General features: G+C 42.8%; 1 protein-coding gene across 2 annotated transcripts in view; it reads left to right on the forward strand.

The window, feature by feature from the left end:
- Positions 1–356: 356 nt before the first annotated feature.
- LOC132899173 (eukaryotic initiation factor 4A-II) overlaps positions 357–17924 on the forward strand; it is a 47233-nt gene continuing 29665 nt past the window's right edge. For both annotated transcript variants that reach the window (XM_060940870.1, XM_060940871.1), the window contains exons 1-3: positions 357–454; positions 13659–13716; positions 13804–13936. In XM_060940870.1, coding sequence (XP_060796853.1) covers positions 426–454; positions 13659–13716; positions 13804–13936 — 220 coding nt within the window. In that variant the 5' untranslated portion in view covers positions 357–425. The remainder of the gene's footprint in view (positions 455–13658; positions 13717–13803; positions 13937–17924) is intronic.

Genomic DNA, 17924 nt, shown 5'->3' on the forward strand with positions numbered 1-17924 from the left:
ACGGTAGTGTATTAGTAAGGCGACGAGAAATGTCGCTCAAGCTCAATGAATGAATGAATGAATGAATGAAAAATAGACTTCATTTCCCACAATGCTTTGCTTCGAAGCTTCCGGACGCCATTTTAATCCCAGGAAAAATCCAGGAGCATCTGGAAACGTTAAAATGTGTTCGACTGCAATATCCTTCCGTGGCTTGATATAGTTCATAAACTTTTGTGTTGTATATTAGTTTTTTTTGCCTTGTATTTATCTAACAGCGTGTTAAAAACTGTTTATTCGTTATAATAAAAGTGGATGAAAGTTGTTTTTTGGTTAGTGTTTATTAAAAAAAATATATGCCGGAACTACAGAGAAGGAGCGAGTCGGCGGATTGATATGCATCGCGCACTTCCTGTTTAAGCTAACGCTCAAGCTTCGGTCGGATCATGTCCAGCGGTTCTGCGGATTATAACAGGTAATAACCGCGATATGACGCATGCATAAGCATTCCGCATGTTTGTGCTGATTTATCTCGGGGTAATTCTGACATATAAATCCCGTTTTGTACAATTAAAGGTCTTTTCGGCTAATTGGGTAGCTACATAACAAGCACTGTCTGGGTTAGTGAGGTTAGCCTGCTAGCTAACGGCAACTGGCGTTATGGTGGGAAGGCTAACAATTGGTTAGCATGTAAACAGTATATGCTGTGCAGTAGGGTGGTCCCCCCAATTTTTTTTTTTTTTAGGATTTTGTGACGACCACCTTACCTTTTTTTTTTTTTACATTGCCTAAAAGAAGTTATTGTGCGAAATTTGGTTAAGATTGAACAATGTTTAGAGGTGCCACAAAGCCATTAAAGTTTTCACTCAAGACACAATATAAAATAATGTTAACTGTTTCATATGAATACAAACAATACAGTAATATAACTTCCTGTGTTCAAAGTAACAATAGCTGTTACTTGTCTGTGATTTTCTAAACCCTTCGGTATTCTGGTATCTTGTGGAGATAAAAGAACACACTAAGGACTTCCCTAGCAGAAGGAAGCTTTCTCCCAGACAGTTCCTTGGAAGTGGGACCAATTAACCAAACATAATTGTCCTTTTCCTGCAATTGTCCTAATCCTGCAATGATAGGACGAGGAACCAGACAGGGGTGCTGCTTGTCCCCTTTGCTGTTCAACATCTATGCAGAAGCTATGTTAAGAGAAGCGCTAGACCAGGTGGATGAAGGCATTAGAGTAGGTGGACATCTCATCAAGACACTCACTACGTTTACATGCACATAGAGAGAATCGAATTTCTGCCGTTGCTCGACTGAAATCGAAGTTCAAAATGCCATGTATACACCTTAATTCGGCTGAAATTGAACCGAACTTGATTTCTCGGAATCGAGCTACACGACCTAGTTTATGCGATTTCTGCCGAGCTACTTTGTGCCAGGGCTTTGAACCGGTTCAAGGAACGAAAACGAAAACCGGGAACTTTTTGTATTTCACATGGAACAGAAACGAAACCAGAAACTTTATTATTTTTTATGTTCCGGAACAGAAACGCTTATTAAAAATAATGGTAACCGGTTAATACCGGTTTTTATTTCGTTCCTCAAAGTTTCTGTAGCCTACAAATAGTCATTCTTCTCCTGCGCAAGTTTCTATGACCCGCTGGGGTTCACTTCCTGTGTGACGTTCGCTGATTGAATGGAGAGAGCGGGAAGGTGGACTACTAGTGAATACTAGGTGAATTACTGAGTGTCTGAGCAAAGAAGAGCCTGAACGATGCAACCTCCCTATTGGCTGTTTGTAAAAATGTATCAGTTGTTGCCCTTCCCACGGGAATCATCGCGGGCTCGAGAGACGAGACCTGACGAGTTAGTTCGTTGGTAGCAGAACAAAATGTCTGGACACAAATCGGGTTTTCAGAAAAGGAAAGAAAATAAACGGAGGGTCGAAAATACAAAAAAGGAGGCAGAAAATGCAAAACGAGTTTTAAGGTAGGACAAATGGTTACTTTTTAAGGCAGCCCGCTGTGGCTGCAGGCTTTCAGTTGTCATTGAATGGTTAGTTTTCTGAGGCAGCCCGCCGTGGCTGCCTGCAGGCTTATTTATTATAGCCCATTTAGTTAAAATAGTTGATATAAAATGTCTATAGTTATGTGATGGTTGTCCTGATTTAGACTGGTGGTTTTTTTTTGGGGGGGGGTTGCGCGATGTTGCACCCGGGCCCAGATTAGGGCAGAACCGGCCCTGGCTACATTTCAGCTGTAGTTTGTTTTATGTATGTATGCACTTGCATAGATGTGTACTTCCAATATGGCGCCTAACAAAATCTCGCGGCGCGGTGACGTCATGCGGTAGCCCTCTATAGGGCCTGACTAGCCTTTGGTAACACACTAAACGAATTATCTTTCATTTTTGGCACTTTTTCTGTTTGTGTAGCTGGGAAGACATACTGAGAATCCAAATCGCCAACATTTGAAATAATAATTGTTTTGAATTATTTCTTGTCTTATTTAATGAAGGTTGTAATAGAATTAGCCTACATTTGGTTTAAGCTGGATGAGACAGAGACATAATTTTATAGCCATTTGTTAAACAGCTGACAGGGAACGTAATTAACCGTTCCGGGAACGAAATTTTTTTGTTCTAACCGGTTCGGGAACGTCTATTTAATGGTGGAACCCAAAACCGGAAACGTTAAAATTCCGTTTCTGTTCGGAACGAACCAATAGGAAAAAAATTCCGGTTCAAAGCCCTGCTTTGTGCATGTATACCCTATCGAGCTAGTTGTCGAGCTACTTCCGGAAGTGACGAGTGACGAGACCACAAGCGGGAAACACAACAGCCTCGGTCGGCATGACAACGAATCATGACAACGGCATGAATCTTTTCTTTTTGTGGCATTGTTTGCACTGTTAAAATTTAGCTCACTTACTGTATCACCAAATACATCTGTACAGCTGTTGCATAGCTGTGAATTGTGTACATAAACAAGTCATTGTATTTGTGTGTGTATATATATATGTCCAACATCTGAAGAATGTCAATAAAAACAAAACAATTGAACTTTTTGTGTGTTTATTAAGACATAAGTTAAATTGTAAGCAAAAAATATATATATTTTTGTAAGCAAAAAATGGACTTTAGAAAAATATTATTGTGCAAAATAAGTTGTCTTACAAAACAGTGGTCTGCGCCGGACAGTTTGTAGCCATAGTCTGTTAGAGCAAGCCTAACAGCTTGAACACGGAACTGCTAGTGTTGCCAGATTGGGGGTTTTAAGTGCATTTTAGCGGATTTGAACATGTTTTTGGCTGGAAAACGTCAGCAGTATCTGGCAACACTATAGCTCTTCTTCATGACGACAACTGGAAGTGTACCAACACGATGGGGCGTGTAGCGCCACGTGTGGCTCGGGTGCACAATGCACCTTGCACAATAGCCCGATTTCACTTGTGCATGTAGGATTGGATTTCTCTGGCACCCCTGCTGGGACCCTTTGCTCGATTACCAACAGCAGCTCGATTTGGACGTGCATGTAAACGTACTGACTGACTACGTTTACATGCACATCCAAATCGAGCTGCTGTCGGTAATCGAGCTGAAGGTCCCAGCAGGGTGCCAGAGAAATCCAATCCTACATGCACACAATGAAATCGGGCTATTGTGTGAGGTGCATTGTGCACCCGAGCCACAGGTGGCGCAACACGCCCCATCGTGTTGGTACACTTCCGGTTGTCGTCATGAAGAAGAGCTATTCAAGAGTGTAAACAAAGTTATCAGTTCCGTGTTCTCCATTGCGCGTTTTTCTCCCATCCGTGAATTTTAATATATTCAACTCCTTAAGCTGAATGAGCATGAACTCTGTCTCCTCATTGCTCCAGAAGTGCACGTTTCTGCTTGCCTGTGGCAGTGGGGGCGTGGTCAAGCGCCGGTCTGTGACAGGAGGGCGGAGCCAGGGAAGGTGAGTGGCAGAACGATGGTACATCTGACGGTAATTAACCTGTGTTTGTGTGTCTTCCCAGTAACCGCGCCCTATTTAAGGGGGCAGAGGGGAGAGCTCATCCCGGGACTAGAACACAGCGCGCGGGCGTGTGTGTGTGTGCGTGCGCTTCTCTCAAGAATAAAAGTAGGCTGTTAAACTGAAAAGTCTGACAATAAAAAGCCTATTAGTACCAGAAGCTTTGTCCTGCCGTCCTCTGTGCTCCACCCACACTTCAGAGAGCTCTACATCGCCATTTTCTCTTCTCCGTTTGTTCCTCCTGACCTCTTCTGCTGCTCGCTACTACTGTTGTCATGCCGACCGAGGCTGTTGTGTTTCCCGCTTGTGGTCTCGTCACTCGTCACTTCCGGAAGTAGCTCGACAACTAGCTCGATAGGGTATACATGCACAAAGTAGCTCGGCAGAAATCGCATAAACTAGGTCGTGTAGCTCGATTCCGAGAAATCAAGTTCGGTTCAATTTCAGCCGAATTAAGGTGTATACATGGCATTTTGAACTTCGATTTCAGTCGAGCAACGGCAGAAATTCGATTCTCTCTATGTGCATGTAAACGTAGTGAGTGAGATACGCGGATGACCAGGCTACAGTTGCCAGCTCAGCCTGTGGTCTACAACTTATGATGGACAAGATGCAGGAGACTGCAACGGAGTATGGCATGAAAATCAACGCCAAGAAAACCAAGGTGATGAAAATCTCGAAACAGCCTGGGGAAGAATTCGCGGTACGCCTTGACGGTAAACTACTGAGCCAAGTGAAACAGTTCTGCTACCTTGGAAGCATATTGACGCAAGAGGGGTACTGCGACATAGAGATCAAGTCGCGAGTTGCAAGGGCAAAAGACGCATTCTCTAAGAGAAAAGAGCTCCTGACCAAGTCGTTTAGCCTGCCGTTGAAGAAGAGAATAATTAAGACAGTAATCTGGAGCGCTCTGCTCTATGGCTCAGAAAGCTTGGCAATGCGAAAGGATGAGATCAGGAGAATTGAGAGTTGTGAGATGTGGTTGTGGAGAAAGACCCTAAACATCCTATGGTCAGACAAAGTCTCCAATGAGGAGGTACTAAGGCGGGTTGAAGAAGAAAGGTCGCTGATTGATACAATTCGAAAAAGACAGAAAGCGTGGCTAGGTCACACCTTCAGACATGGAGAACTGTTGGTTATTGTGATGGAAGGAAGAATTGAGGGAAAGAGGCCTCCGGGTCGAAGAAGATGCGGCATGATGGACTTAGTGAAGCGGGAGGCGGGCTCATATGAGCGAGCTAAGAGACTGGGAGAGAGTCGGATGCTGTAGTGTCCAGACCTGCTTATATAGCAGGCCACCAGAGATAGAATTGTCCTTTCTGGTTTTGTGCTTTGCACCACTGGTACTACTTGTATTACTGTTGCTAGCCATCTGAAAAACATTCACAACTTCATCAGCATATTACGATCAGTGCTCATTGTTTAAGAACCCCTTAGTGCATGAAAGTTAACCTTCTATCAGTCTATAAACTCTTCCTGCCTCTTCTTTTTCATAGAAGTGGCATATTCCCTCTAGAACTGTGACTTTTTGGGGGTTTGAGATCTTCTCTGCAACAGTCTACGCACCAACTAATGTTAAAGTGCTGATGACACGTTTTTGACATCTTTGGCGATGTTTTATAACATAAAAAGTAATTCCCGATGATCCATATATTAATTCACGAAGGCGCCTATTTTACAAGTTATGATAAAAAACGCAGCTATTTGGGCAAATTTGACGGGGCTGCAGCACCCAGGAGACGAAAGAGGAGGAGGAGCTATATGACGTCAGCGAAAGAACCTTCCTCCTAACTTACCAGTTTGTTGTTGATGTGACAGGTGTTCAGTTTATCATTATTAGTATTTTTATTATACATTATTATACATTATAGTTATTATGCCTTTGCGTTGTGTTGCCGGCTTTTGCTCCAAAACCCACAAGGATGGGGTAAGTTTATTCAAGTTTCCCAGAGATCCCGAGCTGCATGCGAAGTGGGTGAAGCAAGTCAGGCGCACTCGTGACAAGTGGGAGCCCTCACCAACATCCGTCCTGTGCTCTGAACACTTCGATTTGGATTGTTTTGACACCCTTCCCAGCTTAAAGGAATCTCTTGGGTGTTCAGTTCAGCACAAATGTGTGTTACTACCATCAGCAGTGCTTACACAGTGTTGCCAGATTGGGAGGTTTCCTGCCCAGTTGGGCGGTTTCAAGTGCATTTTGAACATACTGCTGACTAGGGCTGTAACGATATGCAAATCGAAATCGCGATACGCAGAGCCACGATCCGTATCGTGATACAAGAAGGCAGAATCGCGGTACACCCTTTCAAACTTCTCCTCAGCCCAAAAACAGAGGCGCTTCCAAACTTCAATTTATGAATACTTTACTTTTTATTTAAATTACATTTTAAACTTACTTAAATTACTTTTATTTTTTTATATCTATTAGTAAGTCGTTTTTTCGCCGACCTGCGACAATCTTCTGTGAGTCACGCAATGTCCACACTCGCCACTGGCAGAGCATTCATTTCTTTTAAGCGGTCGCCATTCTGGTTGCGACGCGGGGAGCGAATCTGTAAACAAGCAGCTCATTGGCTGGCTAGGTGTGCCACAAGCCAATCACAATCACTTCACCGGAAAGGCATGCAGTGTTGCCAGATTGGGCAGGTTTAGGTGCTTTTTGGCTGGTTTTGAACATATTTTGGGGTGGAAAACGTTAGCAATATCTGGCAACACTGAAGGCATGTCTGCTTGGGCGGAAGCCTTCTGCGGCAGTTACATTTTGACACGCGAGCAACGTTTCACCATAAAAATTCCGTAATTTCCATCTGTTTTCCGTGATCACAGAAAATCATTGGCCCTATGAGAGTGAGACAGTGAGAGAGCCACCCCCCCAAAAAAAATCTTAACGGATTTACACGATTTGGAAAAATGACTTTTTCAGAACCGAAAAAACCAGAGCTTGCGACTCAACAGTATTATTTTGAGAAATAAAACAATCTTTGGATATACATTTGTTCATTTTTGCATACATATTACTCATTCTCTGCAGTGGTCTGAAGTATTTGTTATTAAATAGTTAATGTAAGTAAGTAAATGTTAATAAGTCAAATTTACTACTTTAAAAAAACATTTTTAAAAAAATCGTGGGCGTATCGAATCGTGGGTCAAAAATTGCGATTCGAATCGTGAGTTGGGTGTATCGTTACAGCCCTACTGCTGACGTTTTCCAGCCCAAAATATGTTCAAAACCCACCAAAATGCACTTGAAACTGCCCAACTGGGTGGGAAACCTCCCAATCTGGCAACACTGCCAGTATTCCGGAGGGGGTCTACTCGTAGCTATGCCGGATCCAAAGACAGTCCTCCTGTCAGAATATGTGTTGTGAAACGACATAAGATAAAGGTACGTAGAGCTATAGATTCTACATGATAATCATAAATGTAATCATAAAGTCGGCGTGATATCAGTCATGTATTTGCTTGTGAAAGCTTGTGGCTTTCATGTAACTGCCGCCTAGCAACGAGAGGCAAAGGTTAAAGAGGGTAGGCTATCATAGATTCTATTCGGAAGAGATCAACACAATTCTAGACTCCCAGAAGAGGAAGAGCTAGCACTAGAGAGTTCACCGGCGTTTTCATGCGCCATTTCCATTGAGTAGAACCAGAGTAGAACAGCCAGTGAACCGCAGCGTGTTCTTCCGCTGACGTCACAACATGGCCGCGAGCCACGGACCCAGTTTTCTTGCGCTGTGCAATTAAAAGTTGGATATTCGTGTAACAACAGCTTCTTTTCACGTAATTATAACAGAAATCTAACATGTTTGCCGTGTTGTATAGTTTATTTAAGAAATTGCATAGAGTCATGTTCGTGTCATCAGCCCTTTAATGGCTTAACCCAATTTGCAACCTCGTGTGGCACCTCTAAATATTAACCAATTTTTCTGAAATTTTGCTTGTTGCCTTCTTTTAGCCTATGTAAAAAAAATGGTAGGGTGGTCAGAATGTTTGGGTAAAAAAAAATTCTCCCATACATTTCGGGACCACCCTACTGTGCAGAAGTCTTAGACATCCTGTAGACTAGAAAAAAAAAGGTTTAAAATAATGAAATGCAATGTTTCAACATAAAAAAAAAAAATGACTATAAGCAGCAGTAAGCCATAATAAAAGAAACAAATGCCGCTTTTCCACTACCAACGCGGCTGAGTTGGGCTGAGCCGTGCCGTGCTGAGTCGGGCTGAGTCGAGCTGAGTGGGGCTGTTGGAGTTGCATTTCGACTACAATCGCGCTGAACCGTGCTGGCTGGAAGTGGGTGGACACATTGGGTGGAGTTAGCGAAAGTGGGTGGACGTCACGTGATGTCGTTAGGCGGCGCAAACAGTGACATCAGTGACCTTTTAAGCGGTAGTCTCACGACCCGGATAGTAAACAATAAACATGGAGGACATGGAGTCGTTAGTGTTGCTGGTCTTGGTGCTGTGGCTTGTTGTCACCGACAACGCCAACAGATACTGGCAAGAGCGTATAGATGAGGCGAGGCGCATAAGGCTTCAGAAATTCTCGTAATTCTTCTTCTTCCGGGTTTACGGTGTTTACAGATTCCAGCGTGCTCGCGGGGCGTGTGTGGGCATGTGAGGACACTCCTCCTCACCAATCAGTGCACAGGGGAGTGTCTCCTCACGTCCCTAGCCCCACTCGGCTCGGTTTGGCTCACTTCAGCCCCACTCCAAAACCGTGTGAGTTTTGGGTGCTGAGCAGGGCTGAAGCGAGCTGAGTCGTGCTGCTCTGAGGTAGTCGAAACGCGAGCCGTGTCGGGCTGAAGTGAGCTGAAAAAGGGTAGTGGAAAAGGGCCAAAAGTCAATATTTGGTCCCTTTGTTTAAAGGAAATGAGCTGTAGGTTTTCCTGAACAGTTCTTCTGGACACTTTTGACTGTCACACTTTAAGTGCATTCATCATTTTGCACAAAAACCCAGTAACCATTCTCTGTTTTTAATCTGAAAAGTGCTCTCGTGTCATATGTTGCTCTGATACAAACTTTTTTTTTTGTTCTGTAACATTAAATTTTGTGCTGGAAAACGAATGTTTTTGTACTGACTTCATAAAATAGAAACCGATAGCAAAGTTTGTATAAAAAAAACCGGGTGCCTAGACTTTTGCACAGTACAATATTTTATAGATATGACTTTACCAAGGGTGCCAGTAATTCTGTAGCAGCTGATGACATGAATTCTGTAATGAATAAACCACCATTTCCAGGAGAACTGTGTGCGATTTAAATAAACCGAATAAGGCATTTGCGTCAAATAGTTTTTTAGTCGTTTAGTTTAATGGCTTTGTGACAAATTTACGATAGAATCCTGAGAAACTAAGATACCAAAAATAGTCACCGGCAACGAACAAAGAAACTAAATGAAGAGGTGTGACAGAGGAAAGGATCGGAATCGAGCTTATTGCCCAGTCCGTTGTCACATCCAAGGAATTTGCTTTGGTGGTTGATGCTTGAACAGTTAAAGTGCATATCCTGGACCAAATTTTTTTATATGAAAGAATGTCCCTTTACACACTCATCCAGAAGGGTAATTTTGCACAAGGCCATCTGTCTACAGCAGAAATAAATAAAATAAACCGCGTCTGGAAAAATCCCAAGGGAGTCTGGAGCCAGATTCGTGACGTCACCTGCGGAAGCGCCAGCAGGCTGCTAGAGCTTGCACGGTTTCAGTGCACAGCCTGTGTAGACCCAAGTTTAGCAGCTAGCGATTTTGCATTGAAATATGGGATTGTCACCTGAACGCAATGTGGGAAATGATGAGTACTAATCCCATCAAGATTGGTGTTGCTACACCCTCCTACGATACATCTGTTAACCATTTTAATAATTACACGATAACGTTGAAGAAATTTGCAGAAAACCACCAGGTCGTTTTCTCATAAACAAACCAGCGCTGACGTAGGATTCAGAAGGAGGCGTCCCGCACGCGACGTCACGAAAATCAATGTTTGCCGGGAAATCCAAACGCCAAGTTTTTTCAGAGGTGGACCAATTCACCTCAAATAGCTTGATTTCAACTGAATTTTTCTGGTATTGCGCAAGGTAAAGAAATTGCACAAAATGCAAAATGTTACAGATATTTGACCAAAGTTTAATATAAAATAAAGAATTACATTGATCTTGCTCCTGAATTTACCCATGATATGCACTTTAAGGTCAAAGAATTTTAAAAAAGACAAGTAGTTATATAAATAGAACGAAAAATAAGAATAATCTAAAATATACAAATTTGAAAAAATACACACATTTAAGGGGTATCAGGGCTTGACATCAAGGACTGCCCGATTGCCCGGGGCAAGTGAAACATGCAGTCGGGCAAGTGGGATATGTCTCCGACATGCCCAACCGGGCAAGTTGGAATAAGCATGTATTCCGAATTAGCACCACAAAAATTTAGGCTTTTTAATTTTTTATTTCAGTTCCTAAAACCGTCCTTCATTACGTATCCGCCATTATGTCTTGTCTGTTTTCTTCGTCTTGGTTTCATTTACTGCTTTGCAAGTTATTTTATATCCTCCCCCCCCCGCTGTTGTAGTATGGTACGCGTACTGTTTACAGACCCCTTGCGCATGACGTCACGTGATAATTACAGCTAGGGTCAGACAGACAAACACTGTTTTTCATGCAAGCACGGCTTAGTCTGTCTTCAATATGGTTAATTTTTGCGCTGTTTTTGCTTGTTTAAACAGAGAAATAGATAAAAGCCATTACCGTCTCCCCGCTATCAAGATAAATGTGAACAAATAGAAGCAAATGCTTCAAGAACAACGAGGAAATGAGTGGTTAAAGAATACGAGGAGAGGAGTGCAGCCTGAAAACTCCAGAGAAATTCATGGTTGTATTTAAAATGTATTTTACAAAAACCGAAAGTCGGAAGTGAGGATGGAAGAGTTTGCTTAAGAATCTTGCTTTTTTTTTTCCCCCTGCTCACATTCGAGTCAGCTCCTTCATGAAAGGGTTTGATTTTCTTATAGGTGAAACCGCTTCCTTATTCGACACAGAAAACCCAGATTGGTTTCAGACAACTCGAGCATAAAACCTCAACAAAGAGCGACATGAGCGATAAATCCTGAAAGAACAGAACAGATTAAGAGCAGAGAGAGCTGGAGCTTTGTTTCTGTTATCAGAGGAACACGGTCCTGTGAAAAATATTTATGTATTGGTGGTTTTTAACATTTTTTTAGATCATCTACTGGTACCTTGAGGTTTAAAACAGAAAAAAACGGCGCTGCGTCATGATAGACCGGCTGCACTGATTCAGTTACAGGTTGCCAGATCTGTATAAAACACCCACAACCTACACACAACAATAATTTTAAACTCAAACATTATCCTGTCTGTCATGACGCAGTGTGTGGTTCTTTTTTTTTTTAAACCTAGAGGTAGATGATAAAAAGCAAATGTAAATATTCTTTCACAGTACTGTTCAAAAGTCTTGGCACCCTATTGTTTTTCACATACAAACGTTGTTGTTGATTTCTATATTATCGAGTAATGAACCTACAGTCTGAGAGAGTTCTACACAAATACACCGAACCTTACAACAGCTGCATGCATGTGAACTGGAAATAAATCGATTAAGGCAGGAAAAACTATTTTGGATAAAATTGTCCGTTACAAGTAAAAATGAAAAGTAACCAATAACCAAACTTAATAATAAACGTAATCAATAACTGAACTTCAACTCAGTGTGTGATCTTTTATTTTATGTTGCAATTCACAACTATTCTATGGTTTCAGAAAAAAAAAAAAACCCAAAAAAGTAGTACTCGCAAAATAGGGGACAAGTGGAAATTAACCCCCACTTGCCCCCCAGGGCGAGTGGGTTTAAAAGTTAACGTTGAGCCCTGGGGTATGTGTATGGGTTATTTTGAAGTCCAAGCTGTACACTGTGTCCCGGAATGTGCAAAAACAGGTCACAGGATGAAGATGTAGAAGAGTCGGGACACGAGTGCGTAAGAAGAAGAGAATAAGTTAAATGCAAACGGTTCAATACATAGCCAAGCTGTACAGTGTGAGCTGGAATGTGCAATAAAGGTTCACAGAACGAAAAGGACCATATAGAGATCTTGCAGTCACGTGACCGGAAAGTACACAGACGCCATCTTGTCGGTAAAAAACGCAGCTGAATACTGCTGCACTCGTGTACAGAATGGATCAATTTCAACCGACGGACTACACGGCTCATTTTTATAATGAACAGATAACTAGATATATGTCTAAAATAAACGATCTACAGATTAGTGACCCTTATGGCTTACCGGACGTAGTTTTCACGACCGTGTCAGTGGATGTTGAACTGCCAGCGGAATACCCAGACGTGTATAATTACCTCATCAACTTTCCCTCGCTGTTCAGTGGTGAAGCACTGCGTGCTTATAAATCTCTGGACAGTTATCTTTACAGAAATTCAGGATTTATCAGCCGCCCTCAGATGTGGCATCTTGTAAACAAGAAAATAACAATCCTCATTGGATGGGTAAGTCACTTAAGTATTACTAGTACTGCACTGACCAGCCGATAATAGAATAGAATAAGGTAATTCCAGCTGTAATTCCAAATCGTCCGTTTTGTTTACCATGGATCTGGCGTTGGAGAGGTAGAGGCTTAGCAGTGGAGGTTTGAGTGGCTGTTTTCTGAGCTTAGTCAACAGGCCGGCTCTGCCTGCAGCCTCGCTTTTGCTTCCGCTCCCGACGCCGCCTCCTTCGCTTTGCTTCTGATAACAATCCACGGAGACCCCGCTGGTCTCGCTATCTCGTCCGGAATGTTGTGCATGCGATGGAAATCGCTACAAACCGTCATTTTCTGCTGGAAACCAATGTCCAGTAAGTCCATACGGTTGTAGTGGATATTGAAGTCCGGTACAGATGAACAACACGCAAAAATACACACAAAAAACATAAAAAACGTGCACAGGTAGGGAGAGCTTGTAGCCACAGCCGTTGTAGTAGAATTGTATATAGTAGGGTTTTCCAGAAGAAAAGGTAGAAGTAGAAGGCGGAAATATGGCGTTTGACCGACAAGATGGCGTCTGTCACAATCTGGATCGGCTGTGACGTCACATGCAAGTGCTCCATAATGGGCAAAAGTGCAGTTCAGAGATGAAGTGAATTAATGTCACAGATTGAAAGTGTGAGTATAGCGGTTAGTCAGTCGAGGGTCCCTGACCTTATTGATGAGTCCGGCTGCAGTGGGGGGGAAACGTTGGTCTTATGGCATGACGCTTTGGTTCTAATGGACTGCAACCTCCTAACAGAGGGGAGTGATTTGAAAAATTTGTGTCCTGGGTGAGAAGGGGAAGGAAATGTATCACGCTCATGGTTCTCCAGCCTTGAGATTCATTCATCTCTGTTTAGTAATGGCTTTATGTTGGTTAAGGAGCACAAGGTGTGAAGTGGGAATACACCTTGGATGGACCACTGGTCTGTCACAGAGCGAACGTGCATGAAGACATGGGAAGAACGTATGAAACTCTACACGCCCAGAAACCCGAGCTCAGGAACTTGGCGAGCCCTGGAGACAGACCCTCGAGCTGTGTGGTGTCAACATCAACAGTGCCTGCTCCACCACTGCCACAGACAGCAGATAATAGTTCTGTAATTCTGTCCATTAATGATTATTTTGTGTTGCAGCTCTAGAGACAGAGACCATGGGGGCCCTGAGGGGATGGAGCCTGATGGTATCATCGAGGTGAGTGAATAGTCATCGCCACGCAGAAATGATTTAAGTCCATGCTGAATGATTAACTTGAAAGCTGAGCGTTTGGTGTCTGTGCAGAGCAACTGGAATGAGATTACGGACAATTTCGACGATATGAACTTAAAGGAGACGCTCCTTCGCGGTATCTACGCTTATGGTTTTGAGAAACCATCAGCTATCCAGCAGAGGGCAATCATTCCATGCATTAAAGGTAAGTGCTGTCAGTTAGAAACGACAACTGATTTTCATATTGATATTTATAATTAACACGCGCTTCCGTTTTCACGTTCCTTAACGCGTTCTGATGCCATTTGAATACAGTGGAGTGCCGTTATACATAATACGGGTCGCTATTGCACGAAAACTGTCGTAACACAGTCAGCTCATGGCTCCCAACAGTCAGACTTGGAAGAAAAGTTACTTGAAAATGCGTTAAGATCAGTGCGATCAATAGGGGGCGCCGTGTCCCCCCTCCCCCTCCAGTTACCCAGATGAGAGAGGCTGTGATATTAAAGGAGAACTGAAGGCAAATTTTTTTAAATCAAAATTCTGTTTATCTCATTTTATTAAATATATCGGAATGCATTTTTGATCGCTGTTTTGTCGCTGCTAGAGCAAGTTATGAGTGTTTGAAATACGCTCTGTAATATATCAGTCCGTATGTCAAAGCGACGGCCGTAAACGAGATTCGTTGAGACCTGTGCGAGACATCGTAGGACGGAAGTAAAACGTACGGCGGAAACCAAAGTGACCGACATCTGCCAGCATTGTCAAAAGACGCACGCGCCCTCTTTCGAATGCTGACGTAATCAAGCCGGAAGTTTTGTTTGTTTTGATAGCAATCAGGAAAGTTTGAAAAAAGTAGGCAGTAATCGTCATTTAAACTCGTTTTTGTGCAACATTCCGTTTGGAAAACAGTTTTCAAAATGGCGGCACTGACACCTGGCTGACACTTCTTCACATTTCGAAGTCTCGCACAAGTCTCGTGAAGATCGCGCGGATAAGCGACGCCTGCCGTGGACCAAACGAACTAAATTCAACACGGCTAAAAACCGAATAGGCCGATAAATATAATATTTAATTGCGATTAGTTGCCAATACGAGTCACGATATAAGGTTACTAAAACCAAAAACGTAATTGAATAACACGTTAATTAAGAAATAAAGCAAGTTTAAAAATGACTTCTTCGGTTCTCGTTTAAACGAAGCAGCTCCTGAGAAGTGAAGCGAATGCGTAAAGGCCTCTGCATGCTCTTGCGACAAGGCTTTCGCAGATAGCTTTTCGCAGACAGTTGTAATTTATCGTTGAGCGGGGAGTAATAGGCGTGCGCGATGTTATTCACCGCCACAACGCAAGGGGGCGCGAAGTCGCAAAATCGCTAGGAGTAGTTGGTGGGTGTGGTTAGTGGAGTGTTTATCCTCCGGTTACTTATAATGACTAGAACTGGAGTCGTATAGATGTCCGTACTTCCTCACTTCCTCGATCAACCGCTCTTCGTGCTGTTCCATCTTCGCTCGTGTTTTTAAAAATGGCGGTCGTGAAAACAAAACAAACCGGGAAAGTAGGGAAGCGGAAGTGCGTGTACAGCGGATGTAGAGTGGACCAATCAGAGCCCTCTTGTCTGCGACGCTGTCTGCGAGGCTTCTGCGGTGGTCACAATTTTTGGGAGGTGCACACAGAGCGTCTGCGAAGGTGGGGGGGCTACGCAGACGCTATCTGCGGCGCCGTCTGCGAGGACTGGGTTGTCAGCATAAATTGACCTTAAGTGCTCAAATCTGCAGTTCCTCGAATGGCCACTTGAGGCAGGCTCCAAAAGCAAGTCAATTTCCACAGAGCCCCCATGTTAAAATGTCCAACTTTACAGCGAAAACAAACGTTTACAGCCTGGTACAAAAAACGTTTTTGGTCTCTATAGCTAGTTTCCCCCTTCATGATAACTGTACGGGGTGAATTTTTATAGAATTCAACAGTTAAAATTATATCAAGCTGTGCATTTATGCATAATTCAGGGTGGGGTTGATTTGGGCGACGGTTGGGTTTGTGTCATGTTGTTCGCCGCTAGCTGGCATGATCTCAGAACTCAAGCCAAATTCACAGCAGGTGATGGATTCATGTAAATAATTTATGAAGCCTTGCCCATTTTCGTCGAAGAGCTTTTCTATGCAAGCACAACTTTTATACACTACTGCACCTGTAAGTTACTTTCATTTGCTTTATTAGATTGTACTTACTTGCCTTTCAGTATTTTTAGCAAGCTAGCTATTATGCAAGCGAAAGTTAGCTATCTAAGCTATCAGGGGAAATATTATGGCTAATGTTGTTTTTATTACCAATTGCAGTTCCACGCCCGGTGACTGAGTTTTAACTTTATAAACCGGCCGTTGTGTGGTTATGCTCTGTATTTTATGGTGCGGCTTCTTTTAGTTCAGCCAGTAGTTTGTTGGCTTGCTTGCATAGCTACCCTGTTAAGGTGGATGTGAGTAGGCGTGTCCCAGCTGTATTATTCCAGGCTTCACTATCCCTGTCCTTTTTCTCCATTTATGGACAAGCCAGGAGTTAGGCGGAGTCAGGTGCTGTCAAGATGGCGATGCCTGTCGCCTCTTTGTTTGAGCTTCAAAGCCGCTCTTCAGAAATCACAGAGGCTCTGTCCATTATTTTTAGTTTGTCTATAAACAAATTAATTCACCAAAGTATTTATTAAGTCAAAATTGTTTACTCATCCTGCTTCATCCTGTATCTATCGAATTCATTTCACCCGTTTTTAAACCATATTTATTTAAATTTTATGTGAAGACCAACACTTTGGGTGTACTTCCGCTGGCTAAGTGAGTGTGTATGTGGCAGCTACACAAACTTTTGGAGAGCAGGTGACCTGAGGCTGCGTTTTAATCGGCAGATTCAAAATTTGGCCTCGGACACAGCAGTGTGCTCCGGACACGCCTTCTTTTATTAACAGCCAATTGGAATTGTGTGGGGTTTTTTGTTTGTTTTTTTTTTCTCCACGTGATTGGACAATTTCTTACAAACCTTCATATTTGCGGCTGTCGCTCACTGCTGCTCGTTAGACCGGCGCGTTTACGAGATGGCAAGTTCAAGTGAACCTGCGGAGAAAAAAACCTGTTATTTCTTTACAGAAACGTCCTTTTACACAGTGTACGCTGAAAGCAAAAAAATATCTCTGAGCACAGAAGCAAAATTGTGAGCGAGAGTTCGAAGCGCATGGATGTGACAGACAGCAAAATATTTAATTTACGTGTTATTTGTTACATTGACAGTCAACAATTTAAAACTAGACTGCATTTCCGCAGAGAAAATGCAAAGTGTGCTTGCTGAGCTGTAGCAGAACAGCTATCATGTTAGCATGCTAAAAGCTAGCATGTTAACATGTTAATGCTAACATGCGAATAGATAACATGCTAACAGCTAGCATTCTAACATGCTCATGATTAACATGCTATTTGTTAAAATTCTAACACTTTAAGGCTAACATGCTGACAACTATCATGCTAACAGCTAACATGCTAATGGCTAGTATGTTAACTTTTAGCATGCTAACACGCTGAGGGTGACATGCTAACAGCTAACATGCTCAGGCGAATTCTGCATGCTACCATGCTAATCCTAACATGTTAACAGCTCTCATGATAACATGCTAATGGTGAACATGCTAACAACTCGTGAGCTAACAGCAGGCATGATATTGTAATGGGTAACATGCTAACAGCTAGCATGGTAACACGTGAATGCTTATATGCTAATTGCTATCGTGTGCGCGTGTAAGTATTCCTAATAAAGTGGCCATTGAGCTGAAGTTGATTTGCTGTCAAAGTCTCAAATGAGCAGATTAGGGATGTTAACCGATGACCGTTTGACCGATGGTTGACCGAATCAGCGTCAACCGGTTAATTTTTTTTTTTGGTTGTCGGTTTAAAAAAAAAAATCAATCGTTTTGGAGCGGAGAACCTGGAATTCTGTGTTGTAAACGCTTGGGGCATGCCATGCGGTGTAAGGACGACAGCTGACAAATCAGAAACACCCATTCAGTCATGTCCCGCCCTCCCGCCCCAGTTGAAGACAGCTGCCACTCGGCGAAAGAAAAGTGTAGACACAGGCTTTTTAGCTTACAAATTACTATTCTGTTTTTTTTTTTTAAATTATTATTAGAAGGCACATCGAGTTTAGTCCTGCCTTGGTCAGT

The sequence above is a fragment of the Neoarius graeffei genome, chromosome 15 (genome assembly GCF_027579695.1).
Source record: "Neoarius graeffei isolate fNeoGra1 chromosome 15, fNeoGra1.pri, whole genome shotgun sequence".
NCBI classification, from domain to species: Eukaryota; Metazoa; Chordata; class Actinopteri; order Siluriformes; family Ariidae; genus Neoarius; species Neoarius graeffei.